We start from the raw sequence: 24238 nt of genomic DNA, 5'->3' as shown, positions 1-24238 counted from the left end.
GGGCCGCCTTGTAAGACCAGATGGGCCGACCTGACTGGGTCCACGCGGCCTTTACTATTTAACGGGAACCGCTTTCTCTTTCCGTTTACTTTGGTGTTGTCGTCTCACCTTTCGTAAAGTTCAAATACGTGTCCTTAACGACGTTAAATCTCCGTTACATGAAAATTGATATGGATAGTCTTTGTCTCCTGTGGGCCCCCAAATGGTGTCTTCGCTTTCGGTAAACGTAGTTTTGATAGATTTTCGTTGAGTTGATTCCAATCTGACGTTGCAAGATACGAATCTCGCTCACGTGAGGTCACGTGCGGTTGGATCCCTGCCACCTCCCCACATACCTGAATTACCTGAAATGACCTGTGGAAGTTAAGTTTTCCAACTCTACTCTGTTATTTTTGGTGAAAATTTCCAACTCTATAGTTCATTATTCATTTCCTTTTTTGTAAAAAATTTCCAATTTTGGTTGACCTAGTTTTTCATTATTTTCTAATTTTCCTTCTCATATGGTTAATACGATAGTGAATTGTACATAGTTTTTGCACCGGTCGAGCATGTTTTTGCAGGTTCGAGCGGTCGATCAGGAGGGACCAAATTCTACAACAACAGTTTTAAAAGACTGTGATTTGTCTAATCGATAAACTAATCAATACAGATTGATATTAGTTGTAACTAAACTGACCGATTATTAAATACTCCAGTTGATTTGAATCGACATCAATTTGATCAATTGAAAAATCATGCAAGAAATGAAATACATTAAAAAAAATCAACTAATATCCATTTCTAGGTTATATTTTTATATTAACAATTAAATTTATTTTTATTTTGGTGTTTAATAAGTAATAACATGTCCCAATTCATGAGGCTTTTCATGCTAGCCCCACAATAAATACATCTTTAATTTGTATATATGGAGTTTGTCTTAGTTGATCATTGTTTTAATTTATTTTAAAAACAATTAAATTAAATTTATTTATTTTTTACAAGAAACAAATCCAAAGGTAATCTCATTTTTAAAGTTTTCAAGTACTAAAGAAAGGATTATAGATTATTAATTCAAATGATTCTTTTCAATGAACCCAAAAAGAAAATATTCTTGTAACTTGCCTTTCTCTTTCTTCTTTTTCCTTTTCTTTTCTTTTCTTTATTGGATAGAGATTGAAGAAAGGTACCAACTTCAAATTCATGTTGCTTGGGATCCAGCTTGCTTCCCAACTCCTTATATTCTTCTTTATATTGAAATAACCAAAAACAAAGGCAAAGTTTTATTCAAATGATTAAGATGTCTTTTAGTTTTGTAGAGGCAAAAGTTTTGAAAATTTAATTCATTACCAAAAGTGAAGGATCAACTTTTCTAGGTAATCTATTCCATGGTCCAATATCAGTTGCTCATATTCGAAGATGCTATAGACCACTAAACCGAATCCGGATCATCACCCTGTCAGGAAAGCACTCTGTGCTCCCCCCACACCTTTACCACCACAAATCCTATGGGACCCAGAAGTAAAAAATAAAAAAAGATTCCATCACCCAACCCCTGGGTCCCCCGTATTTATGGTGGTAAAACCGTCGGGGAGCACATAGTGCTATCTCGATGGGTAGCTGATCCGGACTCCACTAAACCCTAATAAGAAAAAGAAGAAAGGAAAAAGAAAAAATAGTTATGAGATCTTCTTTATCTCGAATCGATAAAAGACTAAAAGAGTGCATAACTAAATGGTGAACTATGATCCACGAGATTCTTTTTCATTTTCTTTGGATTTGAGGTTCATTCGAACTAGTTTAAATGCATCTCAGCTACATCCTCATGGTAGCTTTTATGTATAATTTAAATGTATAAATAAAACATTGTTTCTAATTTTCTAAAGAGTCTATTCTCCAATTTGAATCAATGATCACTTGATTATAATCAAGTTTTTTTTTTGTCTTTCAACTTTGATATATTTCTTTATCTTCCATGGTGCTATGGTAGAATTGTTAGATAATCCACCGAAAAATAGTTTTTTAGTGCTTCTTGCTTCGAATAACAAAAAAATTGGCTGAAAATCTTTTGATATAACTCTTTTGTTTTTTATGATTTTTTAGGTATGAATTAAAATTTAGGCAAATGTATGCGAAAAGAAATACCTTTGACGCATCAATTATTTGTTGTTGTATTTGTTTTTAGAAATAGAATGAGATTGAAATGATAGAATTTACAGAATAGAATTTATGGAATTTGACATTCTAAACATAAGAACTTTGCTAATAGTATTTTTCCTTCCAAAAGCAAGTTTTATTGTACACTTAAAAAGTGTTTCTACTTCCAAAAACAATAAAAATCTGTTCATGCTGTTTTCGAAAGCATGTCACTTGATCTGTTATCAAATGGATCATATATCTGAGCTCAAAATATATCTTCGGAGTTGACTTATTTTCTCAAAATATAAAAATTACATAAAGAATATTTGGTAATGCATGCCAAACAAAACATAAGTTTTTCACAAATAAAATTCAGAAAGATGATAAAAGTGTAATTTCAACAAAATTCGCTTGATGAGTTGATGGTTTTTCCTTTTATCTCGAAAATCATCTTTTAAGTCGGCTATCATGACATTGTAGCGTATACCCTTCCTACTAAGTTTTTTATTCAAAATATAGCTGGTATTTTTATACGCATTCAAAAAAGAAGAGCACCAAATCTACTCTCAACAAGTATAGATTAATTGGAATTTTTTATTAGCGTTTATTACGTGTAGATCACAAATTAATGTTGGGTCTCCTTAGTATAATATATTACATGTGAGTCTTAAGAAAACTAACAATATTAGTCGCCATTAAATGTATTCAAATTTTAAACGTTGAGGGACCGAAATGCCTCTTAGATTATTTAATACATTGTTTTATTATAATTTTTTTTAACCATATAATTAATGTTTAATGATCAATTATCTCTTTTTAAAACTATATATTAACATAATATATTAAATAACCTAAAAGGCATTTTGGTGTTTTCACGTTTGAAATTTGAATATACTTAACAATAGTTAACAATGTTAGTTTTCTTAGGACCTAACATTAGTTCCAAAAGGAACTCACATGTGAAAAGCTCTTTATATTATTTCTATGAAAAATAGATTGGATGAGGTCTTTGGGTTTTTGTAGTAAATTTGGTTTCTATTTTCACAAAAAGAGATGGGGGAGGATTGACATTATTGTCATTTTTGCTGAGTTAGTAGCATACACCAATCATGAGGATGGACACAAAGAGGTTAGGTCTCTTTTCAAAAAGTGAATAAAAAAAAGGGGTTAACATTAGTTAAAAAAATCACAAGTTTGATATGATCTGTAGACAATTTAGTAATAAGTTGTAATGTTTCACAAATTATTTAGTTATCTCCCTTTGGGGAGGTTATGGGTTCTTTGGGATGAAGACAAGGTCAATGCTCACACTGTTTAGACATGAAGGTAGGTGATACACACCAAAGTGGAGTTTAAACACAATCATCAGACTGCATTCATGAATAATTTTACTCCAAGTCATGTTAGCCTTGGGGAGGAGATTCGTTGTATCAATGTCAAAAATAAGGGAGGCTTGGATGGTGTTGGGTGACTTTGATGCATAGGTGGTAGTTCAATTAGACATCAGCATACCTCCCTGCTTAATGATTGTGTGCATGCCTATGTTCATGGTTTGAGAACTTCGGGAGATCTTGCTCGAGATCTTGCTCATTTAGAGAAGCACGAGGAGATGAAGGGCAAGGTCTGAGAGTTCCCACAACTCGCTCGAGATATCTTCATATCTTGTCAATTCTCTCCCCTAGTCCTGTCATATCTTATAAGAACGCTAAATTTTTACTAGATTTCAATTGGATTCACCTACACACCACGCTTAGCACATTGACATTACCAAAGAGAAGATCAATTAGGCCCATTTCAAATAAATCTTTAACCAAGGAGGAGAATGATGTTGCTTATCAACATGGTGTCCCTGCAGATCTACGAGGACCAGAGGATCACATGCAAGATGCAACCAAATACTGCGGCAAAGCCCTCAATGAGGCCAATGTAGGTTCAAGCGATACTTGCTTGGTAGCTACTATGATACACTCATGTGCCCAATTGTCCCTAACCCAATGAGGGAATATATAATAAACCACCTCATGATATGTAGCTGCCGAGAAACGATGTGGTTATGGTCATAGTGTTGCTAGAGCTAGTGGATTTGGTGCTAGAGCTCCTAGTGGAGTTAATCTTGGAACTGGTGGTGGAGCTAGGGATTGATTGATATTTATTTATTTTTTTAAAATCTTATTCCATACTTGTCTTTTGAACTTATGAGTTATGATGTATATAACTTCTAATGGTTGTATAATTTTATAATTCTATTATCGAGAATCAAGATTGTGATACTTATATGAATGGAATTATTATGACATTTAAATTATTTAATGTATTTTATCAATTTGTTTTCCATTTACATGCCTTGAAGGTTCTATATTATACCTTGCATTCCCCAATCTTGAAACATTTTGTTTTTAAACTTAGGGTTGACTTAAAATTCATATTTAAGATTGTTTTATCACAAATCTAATGTTATCAGTGTGTTTAGAATGCCTAAATTAGACTAATTACCAAATTTGGGCCCAACCTAGACCTCAAAACATCCCAAGATGAGCTATTGAGTTGGCCTATGAAAAATTCTCGTATCTTAACATAGATCTTGCCATCTTGATCAAAATCTTGATTTTTTGAAGAAATAAGATCACTAAGGAGAGCAAGTTCCAAAACCATGACTGTGATCATGATGACCTTAAGTGGTCAAGATATTGGTTTACTTGGACTAATAAAGGAACCGGTCATGGTCAAATTGACTCGAAGATTAATAGGATTCTTGTGATAGTAAGGCTCAACTTTTTCTATAGATTTCCTTTTTCCATTGTCCAACCAAGACAAGACGAAGTAGGAATACCATTTTTCCTATCACTTCTAATGACGGCTCCATCATCACTGATCCTGATGCAACTTGGATGAATGCCACTTACATGTTATGGGACTAACAAGGATATTTTTTTAGTATTATAACCTAATTTTTAAAAAATATTTTTATAATCATTAGATTGACTCAAATGAAATATCATGATATTTTCAAAGATATTCATATAATTTCATATGTGGACTCCTGATTCCTCTAAATGGATAATAACATGAATCAAATTCAAACTATTGACATCGTTCCTCACCCTTCAATTGATATTTTTTTGGGATCAAAGGTCATGCCCGGGGGGGGCGGGGAGGGGCCGGGCCACAGGCCCCGAATATATATATTAAAGAGCACATAAAATAGGAAAAAAGAAATGTGAGGGAAAGAGAGAAAGAATAATTTGAGAAGAGAGGAACGATGGGGAAGATTGAAAAACAGTGCAACACCTATTGTGAGCGGGGAAAAAAAAGAAAAGAAATAAAGAGGAAACCAGAGAGAATAAATAGAAAGAAAAAGGAGCGAATATATAGGAGAAACGGACGTGAGTAGTTTTAAAATTTAACCTTTCCAAGACAGGGTTGAATGAAACCATAGAAGAGATGAAGACATGTACCCATCATCTATCTTAAATTTTTATTTTTAATTTTGGGGCCAATAGTGGTATCACGTTAAAGATAGGAAATAAGGAAAGAAAAAAAGGTTTCCGTTTCAAACCGGGGGGGCTGGCCCCTCCGGTCCCACGGGCCCTGGTCATGCCTTAGATATTTTTCCATGCAACTAATCTTAATAAGAGTAGGGAAATTGTTTATTTCATTGGTCATGCCCATCCAACTAAACTACATGGCATGCAAAGGTGCATCAAAACAATTGTAAAACCTTTCATTTCCCCATTCTTGAACTCATTGTCAACAGTAGAGCTGATTAGAGTGTTAGGGATAATGGATGCACAACTATGAACATAGAATAATACAAGCAAATCACACAATGAGAATTTAACGTGGTTCGGCAAAACCATGCTTACGTCCACCAGAGAGAAAAGGAGTTCCACTATTTCCAAGAAACTACACACCACTCTCACACCCACAAAGTGTTAACCTTTGCTTGCCCCTCATCCTTATCCTTAGAATGGGTTCACCAATCCCCTACAGGTATTGATTCCCTAATCTCCTACAGAGATTGATGCCTATAGGTTATCCCAAAGAGATTATTTATAGGGAAACCTAAAACCCTAATCTTAATATAATTACAACTTTACCCCAGTATTAGTAATTGACCCAAATCCTGTTTCAATTACAAATACAATCAAAACCATAATTACTGAACCCACAGAATATAAGACACCAAAACCCAACATAGAGACATACAAGATGAAATCCCATGGTGTATACTGTTTCTTGATGATATTGTTAATGGCATCCCGGAAGTATTGCAATGCTTTGGTAATCAAAAGTTTTCTATATCAGCCTAGACTAGAAACAGATTTAGATTGTGATTTCAGAAAAACTGGGTGTATAGGTGAAGTGGGTAGGGTCTATAATCAACTGGTACTATAGATTGTCCATGTTTATTAGTTTAAGCTACCTGTTCTGCCCTCACAGACCAGGAATCCTGAAGATCTTGGATTTCTCTCCACTGCAGGGAAGCTATTTGTGCTTCTTGGTAATTGTTCTGTTTTCCATATGTTAGCTGATATTGAATATGATGTATTGCCCTGTGCAAAATTTGGTGGTAACTGTTCTGTTTTTTACTGTCTAATGAACATGTAACAGGGGCAAAACATAGGGGTGAAGTGAACAAGTGATTTGTAATAAATTGAGAAACTATGAATAAACTGAATGCAATATGGTGATTTTTTTTTCTTTTCATTACCATGTGTTAAAATATATACAAGGAGTGTAGAGAAGAAATACATACAGAATTACAGTAATGAGAGACTGACTCAATCTCAGTGAAGGGAACAAAGAGATTGAGATCAAAGTTGAATTTGGAAACCTAATCATGTAAGGCCTCTTCCAGTTAAGACCACAACATATTTATGTGACAATTAAACCCCAAAAAAGGGAAGAACAGAAGAAAACAAAAATGTTTCAATGGTAGCTCCTGAAGCTAACCCCAACTCTTTTTCTTTAAAGCTTTGTCCATCTCCTTAGCCATTAATGGCAGCTTGAATTAGTTCCAAGCTTCTTCCTTTCGTTTCAGGCAGAAACTTGAATATAAACAGGATGCTTAATGCATTGACTGCTGCATAGAGGTAGAAAGTACCTGAAAATCAGACAGACATACAGGTCCAAATTAACAGCTTCTACCACAGGGGATTTTGTTGCAGTAACACATCACAGAACTTCTAAAATGGAACCAAGATGGACAAGTCAATAATACTGCTTTCGATCTCTCAGTTTTCCTTCCACACCAGAAATATGAATTCAAGATTACTCTTTACCATAAGAACTCCATTTCATGAGGAATTTAAAAGAAAAGGAAATTGCCCATGCTCCAATCCAGTTCACCAGTGTTGCCAGGCTTCCAGCTGCTCCCTTGATATTTATAGGAAATACCTACATCCAAAGCAGATTTGCTTGATGAAGCATATGATCAAATGCATAGGAATATAATGTAGAAATTAATAATGACTTCGATGACAAATGTAAAGTTACCTCAGACAACATAACCCAGGGAACTGCTCCCATTCCAACTGAAAAAAATCCTACATAGGACTAAAAGATCATTTGAACAAATTAAAACCAAGAAAAAAGGATTGAGATAATTAAGTTATGATGCAAGAAATAATATCAATATTTCTATTTAGAGACTTTCCTCATTACCAGTATTCCAATCATTCCAAGTAGAGGAACTGCAGTGGGTGCCAATTCGTGAACCTAATTAACAAAGCATTTCTAGGCATAAGATTATCGAAAAAGAAAAATGGGAAAGCTATTAAGATTAATAGATAGCTACCACCTTCATATAGAAGGAAGTCCCAATCAGCAAACAGGCCAAGACCAACCCTGCAGCAGAAGTCTAATATGAAACAAAACAACACTTCATATCAGATGACGGCGTGAATAAAAGATGTTTTCACAAGGCATTTTCCATCATTTCTTACCAACAGAAGGGGTCTTCTTCCAGCCCTATCCATTAAAATTGCACCAAATACAGTTATTATAACCTGCAACATTAGATTGTCTAAATCAATTCCATGGAGAAAAATGTCTGCGTGCAGAGACATCTGGGAAAGAAATTTGAATACCTGAACACAAGCATAAATTATAGTTCCAACTTTGGCAGAAAATCCTGAGATTACAGATTCAATGAAAATTAGTATGTTTTAGTTACTTCAACCTCTATGCTAGCCAGAGATGTTGTAAAGAGAATAAGAAATGACATTCATAATCTGTCATTTTCAATTCATTCTCTACTAGATGGTGCTCCAGTAGGCAATCTTATCTGGAGAATAATTGTATTTCCTATTACTGATTATCTATATTGTTAGTGTTGCACATACTTGGTTATGTCTACCTCCAACAATTTGCACACAGGTGGGAGAGGGTTTGTTTTTCCCAATAAATGATAAGAAAGCAAGACTATTGTATCATGCATGAACTGTTCTGGAAAGAACCAAAGCTAGAATTTCCTTAAAATGACACTCTCCTCTAAAGCCAAGTCAATTTAGCTTTGAGAAAAGTTATATAAACATGAGTATGAACGAGAATCCTGAAGTAAACAATTCATTTCATCAAGCAGAAAAAGTACTCCAGCAAGATTGGATTTAAAAGCTCAATTGAAGCTGCATTTCAAGTTTACCAAAAGTAGAGTCAGGTGTCTATAACTGTGAAGTGCTGAAAGCTTTGCTTTCTTACCATAGCCATATGTCATCTACTTACATCTCATGACTGGAAGGAATTATTTAAAAACAGTCCCCCTTACCTGTAGATGCAAAAATTTGGCTGGTGTAAAAGCAAACTCCATTGATGCCCCCAAATTGCTGAATGATCATTACTCCAATGCCAATCTGATCATCAATATCATTCTTGGTCAAAATGTTAATTAAGAGAAAAATACAAAGTTTTATCAGTTTCATGTTAACAGCCAATCATAAAATGCAGCATTATGTAAATCTCCATCTCAAAAGACCAATCTGATGCGAGGACTGCATCCAAAACTATATTAAGAAAGGGATTTCTTACTCACAATTTTTTTCACCAAAAAAATAAATAACCCCACCTGAAATGTAGGTGGAGTGGAACCACCGTACACATGGACAGAAACTGGCTGGGGGAGGCAGGTCGTAACTCCTCTGATATGATATAAGTCTCCTTTCAAAAGACCGATCTGATGAGAGGATGTGGGATTAATAGCACCAAGTTTTTTGAGTTGCAAGAAACATTTACCATGAGTGAACGGGAATATCTTCTTTGGAACAAATCCCACATTCTGACTTTTGGGAGCTTTTCTAGAGTGTCTATATAGTCCTGCAAAGCAACCATATGGACCCTCAACACAATTCTTTAATGTGAAAGTAATATTTTCTCAAAGCTATTGTTTTTTGAGTTGGAAAGAACCTGAATTTCAGCTTCTTCTTGAGAAATATCAGCATCCTTGCCACGGAGTTTTCTTAGAGCAAACTCAAATTTGTTTTTGTATCCCATCTTAGCCTGCAGTAAAATTCAAATATGCACCACATCATCCTCTTTTCTGTTCCACTTATAGTGTGTAGAAGTGACTTTCCTCAATGAAGTTTCTTACTAGCCATCTTGGAGACTCTGGAATGAAGAAGAGGCCCAAAAGCATGATAAGACATGGGACCGCTCCTGCAACAATAGAACATGTTAGACCTTTCATTTTATTAGTCCTTCCTACAATAGATCCATTTGAGGTTCTTTGATTTAATACTTCTGCACTGGTATAATACAAAATCTCAGTGTCATTATCCTAACTACATAATAATAGGTTAACTAATTAGGGTGAACTGCTGAGTTTTACCAATAAGAGCCAACGTTTGCCATGTTATAGCTGTGCCTATAATGAAGGAAAAAGATGCTCCACAGCAGATCATAAGCTGCAAACTCAGCATAAAGTTCAGTTTGGTCCGTTCCTAATCAATTGCACATACATAGGAGGCTGGATGATAATTAGACAAAAGTGTTTTAAAACTATGTTTCTGCAATATTTCATGTAGCTGTATTTTATAATTTGAGTTTGCAACCTGATTGATTGTTGTCAATCCTCCTCGAAGATTTTTGGGTGCTATTTCAGCTATGAAAATTGGAACCTGTTCAACCATTTTGTTAAAAGTTTTGATTAGACACAGTAAATATCTACAACCAAAAGCAAGACTCTTCACAGTGTTTGCTTAATGCATTAGACTGCAAAAGCTTTGGAAGTATACCACATAGGAAAAGACTCCCATTCCATATCCCGTGCACAGTCTTCCAACATCCAGTGATACAGCTGACTTTATAAGAATCAATATATGGAAAAGAAACCATGTTACATTCTTAAGAGATAATATTAAGAAACGAATTTAGAGATGGACGTACATCTTCTGTAAAAAGAGTGGGGAACTGGAAAAGAAACAAAAACCTTGGCAAAGTAGACAGCTAACCATCCTGCAATGCAAATAATGGCTGACATTCCCATTGCCTGCTTAAAAAACCCAGAGTTTAAAAAATAGATTGCCTGCTTTTCTTGCATAAGCTATAGTCCTGTACAGGCAAAAGGTTGCTGCAACAAATTTTTATCAAAATTTCCATCTGTTTACCCCTTTCCGACCAATGAAATCAGCAATTGCCCCACTTGTGATTGCACCAGCCATTCCACCAAAAGTAAGGATAGAGCCAAACACAGCATACTGCATTCAATATGCAAAATAGTGTTGGAAAGCGTTAGTTAATGATTCAAAATTTTGTGAATGTATGAGGTGCTGAAGGAAGGGTTCTCTCAAATCTCTATAAAAATATGTTTGGTGCATGACTGCTTAATTAAATCAGATGATAGATCTGTAGAAGAACCTCTGTTAAAGTAAGACCCAGATCTTTCTTTATGGAAGACTCAACTGGCGAAGAAAAACCTACCTGAAGAAAAGGAAAAATAAGTTAGTAATTTTATGGAAATTTCCCATTGGATGAATAATGATAGGGAACAGACCTCTTTTAAAGTCAGTAATACATAGGTTTGAGAATTACTCAATACACAAAGACTAAATCATGCAACCACACCAACTCCCCCCCCCCCCTCATGCCGCCACTTGGGGCACTGATTTTGTTGCCACTAGTTACTCCAGATATAATCGTCATGGCTTTGAGCCAAGTTGTTGTCCAAAGTTCACGAGTATAAAACCAAGCTCAGTCATTTAGAACTATTTACAGGGTTGCAGGTCCTAGTTTATTGCTTCAGATGATATCTTAATGCAAGGAGGCTAAGGAGTTCTGTATCTTCAAATAAATAAGGATGGATAACATGTAGTCATCTGTAACTCGGATTTGAAGGAATATTGTGGATTATGTTTTCTTCTCAGAGAAATTAACTGAAGGTAGAGATCTACAAACAAGAATACTTACACAAGTCCCAAATTCAAAAGCACCAGACACAGCAACAAATGTGCTCCAGTAAACCATTGTGTGATTTTCTTTAGTGCCTTTGCCTTCATCTTCTTCATGCTTTATCAGAGGCTTCTTAATCTCTTCATGCAGTTGGTTGACACGATTTTCCACATCTTTAGCCATATCTTTCTACTCAAAAAAGTGGAGAATGAATCAGACAGGTCAATCTAGAAACAAGAACAGAGCAACAAGTACCAAACATCCGTCATAGGCTCAAATGTCTCCAAAGATAAAGTGGAAAAACAGAAGAAGAGAAATGACTAGACTATAATCTACAACTTGTACAAATCTGCAGATGATATTTTCCGTTTTAGAGCTCACCGTCTTTTGTTGTTCATGGTGGTACAACTGAGTCTCTATAGATGCTTATGGCCAATGGAGGGTGCAAAAAGAGTTGTAGATTGATGTCCAAGGGATTAAAGCATCTAAACACTTTAAGCTAAGCCCAAGAGACTAGAACATAGTAATTTCCATGTCCATGCTTTAACATGCATGGCAATGAAAATAGGGAACAGGGATCAAATTGGTCAATGCCAATTCCAGTACTCAACGAAGAGATTTCATTTCCCCCAATGGTCTGAGTAAGAAGGAGAGATTTTTCCAAGCTCTCCTTGCTTCCTCACAAACCCATTGTAGCTTTTCCAAATAACAGCCACATTGTTGTTACCTGCGCTTAGATCTATCCCTGCTCGTCTAGAGTAGAGATTTAACCTCCTTATGTGCTATATTATTTATTCATCTATAAGAGAAAAGATTTCTCAAACAGTTTCTGTTCATTCATGCAATTGCAATTGTGGATTGTCGGCTTGAAAACAATGGTTTTCAGTCCTTACCGAGAAAGCCTGTTTGCAATTGTTTATAAAGTAAGTGATGCAGACTTCAGCTTTGCCTTTACAATCTGAAAATTAACAATTTTGCTGGAGCTATGTGTTTGCAACTTTCTGGGTTTTTGAACTGCTAATGCATCTCGCGCTTTCTCGTTTTCTGGATTTCCTCAAATGAGTTGCAAAAATAGAAGTGCAGCAACGCCAACAAGTACCTATAAGCATTTTACGTGGATCCATGCTTGGCAACAGATTCATGGTTTGCTTTTTCTTCGGCGAAAAAGAAGATTAACCATTCGAAATGGAAGTCTTTGGATTGATTCCACCAGTCAAAAACTCGTCTGGAAACTTTTTACTCTCCTGTTAGAAAGTCTCAAGTCTCAACCAATGGACTTCGTTCTAAACCCATTAGAAAAAAGGCATTTTTCAGTTCGAAGTTCCGAGTCTTCCGAGAAGGACTCCATCTGGGCATTTCTACGCATGGAAGATCAAATTAGGTTTCTCCGTACAAAAGTAAACTACCATCGACTTAAGCTTGCCAAATAGAGCAAAATAGTGTGACCAAAATGTTAAAATTAAATAGTTTTATGATCACGAACCCAAATTAACTTCCACATAAAAATCGAAAAACTAAACCCAAACCAAATCTGCATATCATGTTCTTCTTCAAGCTCAAATCCCTGTCCCTTAACTGTGAATTGTAGCTCTAAGAATCCATTTTAAAACCTAAGAAATGCAAAAGCTTGACAACTCTCAACATGGGTCTCTCTGAACTTCAGCAAATGCTATCGCTGGAAATCAGAAAGACGCGAAAAACTCGGCAATGGCAGGTCGGGATGCATGTGGGCCCACGGCATGAATTATGTGTTATCTTGCCATTGAAATTTGGTAATTTTCTACTCCAATGATTCAGTTCATCGGTTTCCAAGATTAGGGTTCTCCAATTGCTTTCTTCTTTAACCTAACAAATTAACAATGATCCTCCCTCTTTCTTCCTTTCTCTTTTCTTCTGCTTTCGCTATGAAGAATTATTTATGGAAGCCTGGATTTCTTCCAATGTTTTCCCTTTCGTTTCCGGTACAACCTTGGCGATAAACAGAACAGCAAGAGCACACATGGCAGAGTAGAAGAAAAAGGTACCTAAAAACCAATTGAAACAGGAAACAGTGAGGATTTTCTCACTATGTTGAATCAAAAATGAAAAAAGATTAAGCGGGTTTCTAGATTAGATATCCTTACCATAAGAACTCCAATTCATCAGATAATTAAATGTGTAGGAACCCAGAAAAGACCCAAACCAGTTCACCAGCGTAACCAAACTTCCTGCAGTTCCCTTGACATTAATGGGGAATATCTGCAGAGAAACAGAGAGAAATCAAAGTAACTAAAGAGATTATGATAAGTTGAACAATTTCAGAATCTAAGGACTCCCAAGTTACCTCAGACATTATGACCCAGGGAATTGCTCCCATCCCAATTGAGAAAGATGCTACGTATACCTGCTCCCAGATTTATAACAAATTGAGTTCAACACATACAGGGGAATTATTGATTGTCCAGCAGCTCACTAGCTAGCTGAAAACACCATTAATGATTGAAAACTAAAGCGTCTTTTGGAAATGTCCGATCTTTATGAAGTGCATCTACTAACTTGTTTTCTGACAAATTTTGATGGGTGTTTATTCATTTTAGCAGAAACTATGTAATATCAAATAAATCACATCAGTCATATTACCATGATGCCAGTATAAACCAGCAGGGGAACCCACTGAAGTGACAATTCATGGACCTGATATCATGACAGAATCTTGAAGTATCAGAAGAATAGCTAGATGATGAACATCTGAAAATAGTTCAAGGATTTCTCTTGGTTAGAAACTTGATGAGCACCTTCAGGTAGAAAGATATCCCTGTCAGGATGGTGCCTATGAACACCCCAGATGAAGAAATCTGAAACAGAAAATGCAAAAGCCATTCGATAAAGGAAGGCTTTTTCTTTAACCATGGTCTTATTATATGGAACCTTTACCCTATTTCTTACCAACAGAAGAGGTCTTCTACCAGCTTTGTCAATTAAGGTTGCACCCAAAGCAGTCACTGGAACCTGCAGGATGTGATCATGTAAAAAGTAAGGTAAATCAATGTTGTAAAAACTAAGAATGTCCAGGAAACTGAGGGAAGTTAAATCAACGTTGTAAAAACAAGAATGTCCAGGAAATTGAGGGACTTACCTGTAAACAAGCATAGGACACAATCCCAACATTGGGAGGGAATCCTGAGAACTCAGTTTAGATAAAAGGTAAGCATAGACAATGTCAATAAAATCTCATTGAGGAAGAACAATTCTACTACAGTGTCTACCTGCAGATGAGAAAATTTTGCCCAAGTAAAATCCAACTCCATTGATTCCATTAACTTGTTGAAATACCATCAACCCAACTCCTACCTGAACATCAAAAGCTTAAGAAAATTTTTAGGAAATTCCATCTGGACCCTGGTTCTTGTGCCACTGGATGAGAAAAAAGACTCACAATGACAGACTTCAAGTAACTTTTTTGAAACAAATCTAGCATTTTAGCTTTTGGGAGTTGTTGAAGAGTTTCAATAGAGTCCTGCCAAACCCACAAAGAAGACTTAATAAAAATGAAACATTCTACATTCTGTTAGTTAATTAGGATCTAGAGCTGAAAGGAAATACAAACTTGGATCTCATAAGCTTCTTTTGAAATATCAGTGCCCTTCCCACGAAGCATTCTCAATGCGGCTTCAAACTTGTTCTGTTGACCAACCATAGCCTTGGAAAGGTAAAAAACGAGAAGAAGCTATTAGTATCATTAAACATTGAGCACGTTATGTGATCCCTTTTCTAGATTTTAGTAGAGCAGATGAGCATACCAGCCATCTAGGAGACTCAGGAATGAAAAACAAACCCAGTAGTAGAACAATGCAGGGAATGGTTCCTGCAAATTTAGCCATCCAACTCTATGATTCTCCATTACTTCACTTATGGTTATGGTGAAAGTTAAATGAAAAGTTCTCAGTATCTATTGATGGCATTACCAGTCAGTGCCAATGCCCGCCAGTCCAGTAAGGTTCCCAGGACAAGTGATACTGAATATCCAATAACAATCATGAGCTGCAAAATTAAGAATCAAATGTAAACAGAGAGGTCATTGTTGATTATATGATCCCTAGTTCTCCCATTAAATCTTCCTTATGGTATACTAGAATATTAGTGATTCACCTGATTTGTAGTTGTTAATCCACCTCGCAGATCTTTTGGTGCAACTTCTGCTATGAATACTGGTACCTGTTCATTCATCAAAAACCACTTTTTTTGGGAAAACTGGAAGATTTTGATTTATGGTTTGGCAGGATAATCAGACTACAAGTAGAAACCTAGTTGCCCAAATCAAACACCTGGACTAAAATGACAAAATTGATAGCCTCAATTTGATGTAATCATCCTCTTAAAATTTGAGGATATGCACAAAGCAAGGACTAGAAGTCGACCATATTCCAGCCCCACCCCTCACACGACAACAGGAAAATGAAGAAAACCATACCACATAGGAAATCACTCCAATTCCATAGCCACTGCAAAATCTCCCAAGATCCAGCATAACATAACCCTTTGTGTAAAATCGAAATTGTTAGCAGGTGATTAATAAAATGTCACTGACAGAAAACAAAACATATAAAGAAATTTTTAAAACTCAAGAGTCATTAAATATCAAATGGTGTAGTAATAGTGGATATGGGAAAACAAGCTAACCTTGGAGAAATAAATGGCAAGCCACCCTGCAAAGCAGAACAACGATGCTATTCTCATGGTCTGTGCTCCATTGATAAAACCAGTCAAAAGAATCAAATAAAAATGAAGTTGGAAAAAAAAAACTTAGCTTATCATCCGTATCATTTCATATCTTAATGAATTTTCATCACTCACTGCTTTCCTGCCAAGAGAGTCAGCAATCCACCCACTACTGGTAGCACCAAGCATTGCACCAACAGTCACCAGGGACCCGAACAAGGAGTACTGCATACATGGTTTAAGCTAGTCAAACAGGAACCCAACTCCCATATATCACTTATATAGCAACAATTCATTGCTGGGATGTTTAAAAAAATGCCCATAAAGGAGGGAGAACATAAAGAATGAACCTGAGATAAAGTGAGGCCAAGATCTTCCTTGATGGCATTCTGGGTAGCAGCAGAAAAGCCCATCTACATAGCCAACAAAATGAAAATTGAAGAAGTGCATGGAAGAGAAAAAGAAGAGCTCAGCTCACTCTTCTATCTAAATGTATACCAAACTGCCTGATCTGTGAAATAAATTTTAACTGGGAAATGACGAGAGAGAGAGAGAGAAAGAGACTTACACAAGATCCAAACTCAAAAGAACCACAAACAGCAACAAAAGTGCAGAGGAAAACCATGGAGAGTGACCTTCCTTGATGGCATTGAAGTTGTAGCTTATCTTGTTCTCCAGGCATAGCCAAGCAAACCAAACAAGCCTGTTGTGACTTGAGGAGAGGCTCAGTCTCTGATAGTAAACCATTACTATTACCGTCTCCCACTAAATGGTTGCTTCCTTTCTCCATATTTGAGATGCCCATCTCCTCCAACTCTGGCTCTTCTTATCAGTTAAATTAGACTAAGCTCATTAATGATATTCAATGTCCAATTACTTATATAGAAGAGACAAATATTCAAGAAGCAAAGGCTGATCAAGGGCTCTTTCTATAACTTCGTTTCAACTGTTTAGTGACTCACTATACACGCACACACACACACTATGTACATTGTTTAAGGTTGGCTGTGTTGAGATCCGACAGACTGTTTTGAGGTTGGCTGTCTTGAGATCCGACAGGTAATCACTGAAGAACCTGTTCTCTAACGAAGAAAGTCGTTGGATCTGGAACTTGAGTTCTGCAAAAAAAAATTTTCATATCCTTCAGATATTTTATACTGAACCTGTTTTTTAAGAAGATTCTTTTCTGGGTAATGAGTTTCCAAGAAGGGTGGTTGTTGGATCTCAAATTTGGATTCTTTATTTCCTTTTTATTTTCTTCAGAAGTTCTGTGTTTTTCGGCTCCAGATGATCTGGAAACTGTTTTTTTCCCTAGTTTAAACCCCCCCCCCCCCCCCCCAAAAAAACAGAGAGAAACTCCACGGTGCTGAAGATGAGAGTTATATGCCAAGTCCTTATTAAAAATATAATTTAATTTCATGGGAAAAAAAACTCCAGAAGCTTTTTCAAATCCAAATTCGTTGAAATTGGCAGTCGTTCGAATTAATTGAATTCGGCCAAAATCGAAAGATAGCTTTATGGAGTAAAAGATTCCCCTAAACTATTGTTTGAAGAACTACCGACTTAGTTTGTTATCAATGATACTCAATGTAATCAAGCATGTCATGCGAAATTCTCGTCAATGAATCAACATGACAGTTTTGTCCTTTGACTTTAATTTGCCCCTAAGTTCAGTTGAAACAGAGGAACTTTGATTAATTTACAAGCACAACTTCCCTAATTTAGTTCCCCTTAGAACCAGAGAGGTCTCCCCTGTTTCTTCTTTTGTGTCTGCTCTTGGTTCTTGCTGCTTCCAGTTTTGTGGACTCATGGGTTTCAAATAGGTTTCTTATCAGATTTTGAGGACCTCAGATGCTTGAGATAATCCACTGCTGCAATATTGGAATCAAGTGTGTCCTCTTTACCTTTTTCTTGCACGAAGAACATCTTCAGAAGCATATAACAGGTCTGTGGAAGTACCAATACTGATAATTGGTTACAAAGCAGGTACAGAGGTACTACAATGACCTCGGAATACAAACTCGAGCATCAGAGAACACTAAATACAGTATAAGATCAGCTCCCAACTCATTAAGAGGCCAAGTACCTAACATTTTGTTAGAAAGTTTAGCTTCTCCTTACTTTCTTCTACAAACAGAGTGATCCACTTAAATTGACGAATTCAGCATCCACCTCCACCTCTACGGGCTTTTCAATAGTTAAATAATTTGCAGCAGTTCCAAGCCAAAGCCTCCTCCTTTGAAAAGTTTACCATCAGATGATATTCCAGACAATATTCACTACCATAAGAATTATCCAAGTCAGTAACAATTCTATATGGCTGTGGCACATTTCAGCAAAATTTATCATGAATTTACAAGCTAATCTCTACCCACACCGATTACAGAATTGTACTGTATAAGGTTGCAGCTCCAAAAGACTGTCAGCACAAGTGAAAGTGAATTAATGACTATAACCAAAATCCAAACATGAGATTTTCAAATTTGTCTACAGTAATGCCATATATGGGATCTTCATCCAGTTAAATATCCATGAACAGCACAGGAAGCTTTGGATGTGTGATGAGATGAGGAAGAACTCTCAGGGCATCCGAAAAAGAAATCTTTATCATGATTAAGTATACTTCAGAACCAACAGCAATTGATATTCAAACTGCAACCTCTACTTAAGACTGAGACAGATTAGCAAAGTGCACCACTAACTTTAGGATCTTAACGCACACTATCGATATCAGCTTTGTTGCCTACAACATAAACCAAAGGGCTATCAGGGTCGGTTGGAGTCTGGGAACAGCCTCTCAGAGAAAGCATGGGTAATGTTGCAAACATTATGGCCATCTGCCTGAAGTGGTAGGAGCATTAAGCACTGGGTAAACCCCCCAAATAAAATGACCTCTCTTTTTGTCTCTCTTTCTACAATGCATACCTAATCAACAGAAGCTAATTAAGCCCTCAAGTGAACCATCATGATTCACAATACTTTAATGGTAACAGAAGGGCAAACCCAATCAAAAGCATCTAATTAAGCCTTCATGTGAATCATCATGAAGTGCCATACTTAAATAGCATTGCAAGACCAGCATTGTTTCACCTTTAGCCTGAAAGATCCCAAGTAAATATAGATTGTGGCATATAAAAAAATTATAACAATGAACAAACAAAGGAACTTAACCATGAAAAATATCTACAATTGTTTACCAAAAAAAATATCTACAATTTATGCATTATTTCACTCAACTGGAAAGAATTTTCTTGTATTTTGTGTATACAACAGTCCTAATTCCTATTAATGAATTGATCAATTTCACAAATCAAGAATGAAGCTGGTTGAGCACACCGTGGATGGAACTAACCAACGTCGGGGAGTTGGTAACGACATCCTGATCTCAGACTGTTTAATTCTATTGTTTTCTTCAGCAATGAGACTGCTTCTTGTGCCTAACTTTCAGAGGTGTTACGCTCTACTGTAAAGGACTGGTAGCCAGCAGAAGTAGACAACTGGCCTGAGCCACTACTACTTGCTGATCTCTCAATCTCATCTCTCTCTGCTACAAGAGGAACAGGCCATTCAGTTATTTGGGGAACTGGAAGGTCAGTCTCCAAAATCTTCACTATCTGATCCATGGTTGGCCTGTAGTGTAACTGTGGATGAGAAGAAAGAACAGCAACCTGGACATACTTTTCCATGACTTCATCAGGACCCAACTCAGGCATGCCATCCTCGATTACATCCAAAGGTCTCCCTTGTTTCACCAGGCACCAAGCCCAATCCGCTACAAGGGAATTCTGGCCATCCTTAGTAACAAGTGCCTTCTTCCCACTCAAAAGCTCAAGAAGCACAATCCCAAAGCTGTAAACATCACTTCTCTCTGTTAATTGCCCATACAGAGCATACTCAGGAGCCACATAACCCAGTGTCCCAGCCACCCTGGTGCTCATATGGGTCATTCCCTCTGGGGCAAACTTAGCCAAGCCAAAATCAGCCACTTTGGGATCAAACATATCATCCAAGAGGATATTACTAGCCTTAATATCCCTATGAATGATAGTTGGTTGTGCCCCATAATGCAAGTAAGCCAACCCCCTCGCGGTTCCAAGGGCAATTTTCTGCCGGACCGGCCAACTAAGCTTCTCGCCTGATGATCCAAACAGATGGTCATGGAGGCTTCCGTTGTGCATCAAATCGCAAACAATTATCCTCTGGTGACCTTCATAAGGAGTAGTTGCAGTGCAGTATCCCCTAAGAGCAACAAGGTTTACATGCCTTACACTGGCAATAACCTCCACTTCATGGGTGAAGTCAGCCTCCCCAGCAGCAGAGCAGTTCTTGAATCTCTTCAATGCAATTTCAGACCCATCTGCTAGAATTCCCTTATAAACATTCCCATAACCTCCCTTGCCAATTATGTTATCTCTAGAGAAATTCTTCGTAGCCTGTTTGATTTGCTCAATTGTGAACTTAATAAGATGCGTACTCCCACTCATCGATTCCAACCCAGAAACTGAACGTCCCTCACCAACTTTGAGAAACATCCTCCTCCTCCTCTGCTTCCTCCGTTTCTTGTGCCATTTCCATAGAAACCAAAAGCCCAAAGCTGCACCCACCAAGCCAACACTGCCACCGATCGAAACCCCATAAATTAGAGCCGTATGTCCCTTGCTACTCGAAGCAGAAGGAGAGAAATCAAGGGAGAATAAACAATATGCAGTCCCTTTGTCGGTTGGCCCATAGAGATTAACGATACCAGCAGCATAAATTGAAGGATAGCCTGTACAGGAAGAGACGTTTCCAACCTGAGGACCAGGCAGGTAAGCTGCTTGGAGGTTCGATAAACTTGTGGTGCAAGAAGCACAGGGAGAGTTATTCACAAGCGATTGATTACATGAATGTCGCACAGTCTGCAAAGAGGATTCGTTAACAATGGATTCAAACTGCGAACGAGATGTGATATTCATACACCCTTCAGATATCCAACTGGTTTGGAACCCGCAGGATGAACGAATATCGAAATTGGGAATAACAAGTTCATTAATCAAGGATTGATACGATACCCAACACGAATCAGAGGAATTCGAGGGAGGAAGGAAAAACCCACTTGTATTAATATACAAAGATTCAACGAGACGAAGGCCTTGAAGAACGTACTGACATTTTGAGGAGAGATCGGGAAGATCAGGCTTCTTCGCACCTTTAATGAGACTGCGTAGAGCATCGAAGTTCAAAGGGCAGGAAACTTCTGCAAGATTCCTTTGTGGGATTTCACGCCCCGTTACAAAACCAGAGTTGAGAGCTGGACAACCCAGACCCAAAATGATCAGCAAAATGTAGAAATGGAAGAGGGACATGAGTGGGTTCGAGGTTTTCAGCAAGAAATTATGCAACTTCGCATTTTTCTGGTCTTCTTCTTCTTCCTTACACTGCCCTACTGCAAAACAGGAATTTGAATGGGATCAAGCGAAGAATTCAAGGAAGTGCAGCAGTACAGCGAAGAAGGAAGTTCCTCGTGTCGTGGGAATTTTAAATTGGCTTGCTCTTACTAACTCCACGAAACTTGAGAGCAGTCAGCATTCCAGCTGATTCGACCTGCAGCAGCCAGGTACAACAATCAATGAATCTTCGTGATGGAAGATGTCAAAATATGGCAACTGTTTACTTTATTGAAGGGTTCGGTCATCCGAGAATGACACCATAAGGTTTAGAGGTAGAAAGTTGAATCCTTTCGAGATCTAAGAGTAGAAATCCTCTTCATCTATAAGCGGGCTCCATTCTTATTGTCACACTCACAAAAAATTTGATATAGAACTAATCGATTCTAAATCATCTCCATTCAGTCCGCCCAGAGAATCATACACCCACACTCACAGACATGTCAATGTCAAGGCAGGACAGTGTGGGTATATAGCTACACATGCAAGCTGGCAAAGATGATGCAAATTTGAGCTTGCACATGTGTGGAGGGATGAGAGGACGATTAATTGAGTTGAGAAGATCTACACTTCAAGTATAATAGCTTGAGTTTAGATTGTGTTTTTTTTTTTTTTGTATTCCTTCACTACATATTTAGAAAAATTCATCTTTGCTCACTACAATCCTACAGAAAACCACACTGTTTGTTTGTCTGTATGTCAGTGTAAAGGATTCCAACACTCACATACAAACCTCATGGTTCCACTATCCTTAGTTTTACTTGTAGAAGATAAATCTGTATGGCTTGATTCTTCACGTAACTTGGCTTGACAAACCTCAATTTTTAAAAATAAAAAATTGTTTACCTTCTAAACTAACTATGTTAGCATTCGATGATCATGGTAATCTATGTCTAGTTGTTTAATGCTTTCTTCTCGTGGGAAGAATATTGACAAAATCCTCTTTTTTGGGTGGAAACTGAAAAAATTCTTAAAAATTAGGAAACTTAACTTTTTTTATAGTGAGGTATGATGAGTGGCTCTCAACATTATTTTCGTTGCACGGTAAAGACAAAAAGGTCCTTTTTTTTTATTCGGTAGAAGTAAAGACAAAAGGTTTAGAGCTAAACAAAAGACACTTTGTACGAAAAATTAAAGGCAAATTCATCTTGTAGAGTCTTTATTTATTATTATTATTATTATTTTATTTTTTTTGTGAAAGAGAATTTTATTCATTCAAAAGGAACTTACTCGGTACTTTACAATTAACCAGAAATAGTGTCAAAAAGTAAAAATAAAGGGAAAAAAAGGGAGAAGGATGTGAAGGTAAAGGAATAGAGTCTGGATCCTCACCCCGTCCGGCTTCCCAACCACACAAACACGTGGGGCCCACAGGCGAAAATTTGAAGTTTTTTTTTTTAATTTTTTTAAAAAGTATTTTTACTTGTGGCCCCACATGTTTGTGTGGTTGGAAAGCCGTGGGGAGCAGTCTGTGCTCCCCCACTAGGTGAGGATCCGGACTCAAGGAAAAAGTCATAGGATTTAGCAACATGCTTGGTCAATGTGTTTGCTACAAAATTTGCCACCCAGTGGGTATGTAGAAATTGTACTGATGACAAAGTTGCTACTAGTTCTTTTATGTCTTGAAGCAAAAAAAAGAGTTTCCAAGCAAGCTGCTGTTTTCAAGGGCTGGTTGAGGAGGTGGACAAGTCGAAGAGTCTGACTTTCTATTGGTACGTTAAACCAAGCCCCAAAATGAAATTAACCAAAAGTCAACGGAAAATTGGTTATTTTTTTGCCAAATTGAGGAAATGCCAGGCAAAAATCACCGAAATTTTATATGGTGGTGGGTTTCAATTTCTTTCATGGTGATCTTCTAGATCTTTGTGCTCAAAATAATCTCTCTCTCGAATTGTAGAGATCCATAGAAATTTGCTACATTCTCGCTTCATCGCTGTCCTCTATAAGTCTTTGTATGGCATTTTTCCACTGCAATGACTTCATAGAATCCTTCAAAACCCTCAAATCTCGAAACTCTTCAACCACAACTGCAGTGTCACTAGACTCACCACCGCCAAGATCGTCTCCTTCCTCACACCTCACCATGATTTAGTTGAAGCAACAAATCATACTCTCTCTCTCTCTCTCTCTCTCTCTCACTAAGCTCTGAGACATATGTTGAGGTATTTAAGTCATACCCAATTAGGTTGAAGTACTCAAGTTATACCCAACTTATTGTTGAGGTATTTGGGTCATACTCAACTTATGTTCTAATATGAGCCATCAAATTAATTACGATCTAACGGTGTAATGGGTCTTGTAGGAGAGTCAAATTACCAATAGAATTCAATATTTATTCTATAAATACTAGCTGGAAGCAGCGGTCTAGGTATTCCAAACTAGATACTCATGATGTAATGCATTAAGCAACCTCGTGTTTAAACCCTAACCCTAACAACATACACCAAATCGTAGTTGAAGACCTCGAGAAGATGATCCAAAGCCCTAATTAGCAAGGAAGAATTGACGAATCACCAAACTACCCTCGAAGACGTTGGCAACATTTTGCCAATATTTTGGGGTTTCGCTGGTTTCACCAATTAGTGAAACCTCGTTTGCCACCGACAATTTTTTCG

The 24238-nt window shown here is 37.1% G+C and overlaps 2 protein-coding genes and 1 pseudogene across 2 annotated transcripts; all 3 read right to left on the bottom strand.

Annotated features, from left to right (window-relative positions):
* Nucleotides 1-7186: 7186 nt before the first annotated feature.
* LOC149019209 (sugar transporter ERD6-like 7) lies at nt 7187-12432 on the bottom strand. The gene is made up of 18 exons (XM_089153247.1): nt 12393-12432; nt 11518-11688; nt 10969-11031; nt 10719-10808; nt 10541-10600; nt 10347-10412; nt 10164-10229; nt 9941-10016; nt 9704-9768; nt 9520-9612; nt 9349-9429; nt 8885-8969; nt 8208-8251; nt 8064-8126; nt 7919-7978; nt 7783-7836; nt 7615-7674; nt 7187-7515 (listed from the first exon to the last, which is right to left on the bottom strand). Exons 2-18 carry the CDS (start codon nt 11680-11682, stop codon nt 7390-7392), a joined length of 1317 nt encoding a protein of 438 aa, XP_089009373.1. The 5' UTR covers nt 11683-11688; nt 12393-12432; the 3' UTR covers nt 7187-7389.
* A 1-nt stretch (nt 12433) lies between these two features.
* On the bottom strand, nt 12434-17036 carry LOC149019208 (sugar transporter ERD6-like 7). The gene is made up of 18 exons (XM_089153246.1): nt 16766-17036; nt 16548-16610; nt 16333-16422; nt 16159-16218; nt 15950-16015; nt 15628-15693; nt 15444-15519; nt 15279-15343; nt 15086-15178; nt 14915-14995; nt 14745-14829; nt 14615-14658; nt 14425-14487; nt 14274-14333; nt 14119-14172; nt 13823-13882; nt 13623-13737; nt 12434-13523 (listed from the first exon to the last, which is right to left on the bottom strand). Exons 1-18 carry the CDS (start codon nt 17000-17002, stop codon nt 13402-13404), a joined length of 1500 nt encoding a protein of 499 aa, XP_089009372.1. The 5' UTR covers nt 17003-17036; the 3' UTR covers nt 12434-13401.
* A 1654-nt stretch (nt 17037-18690) lies between these two features.
* On the bottom strand, nt 18691-21798 carry LOC149019207 (putative LRR receptor-like serine/threonine-protein kinase RKF3 pseudogene; annotated as a pseudogene).
* Between the last annotated feature and the right edge of the window lie 2440 nt (nt 21799-24238).

This window comes from Hakea prostrata, chromosome 4 (assembly GCF_041222555.1).
Source record: "Hakea prostrata isolate BN-2017 chromosome 4, UWA_Hpros_2, whole genome shotgun sequence".
Classification (NCBI taxonomy): domain Eukaryota; kingdom Viridiplantae; phylum Streptophyta; class Magnoliopsida; order Proteales; family Proteaceae; genus Hakea; species Hakea prostrata.
The sequence above is the reverse complement of the archived record's forward strand: the minus strand, read 5'-3'. Positions and strand labels throughout refer to the sequence as shown.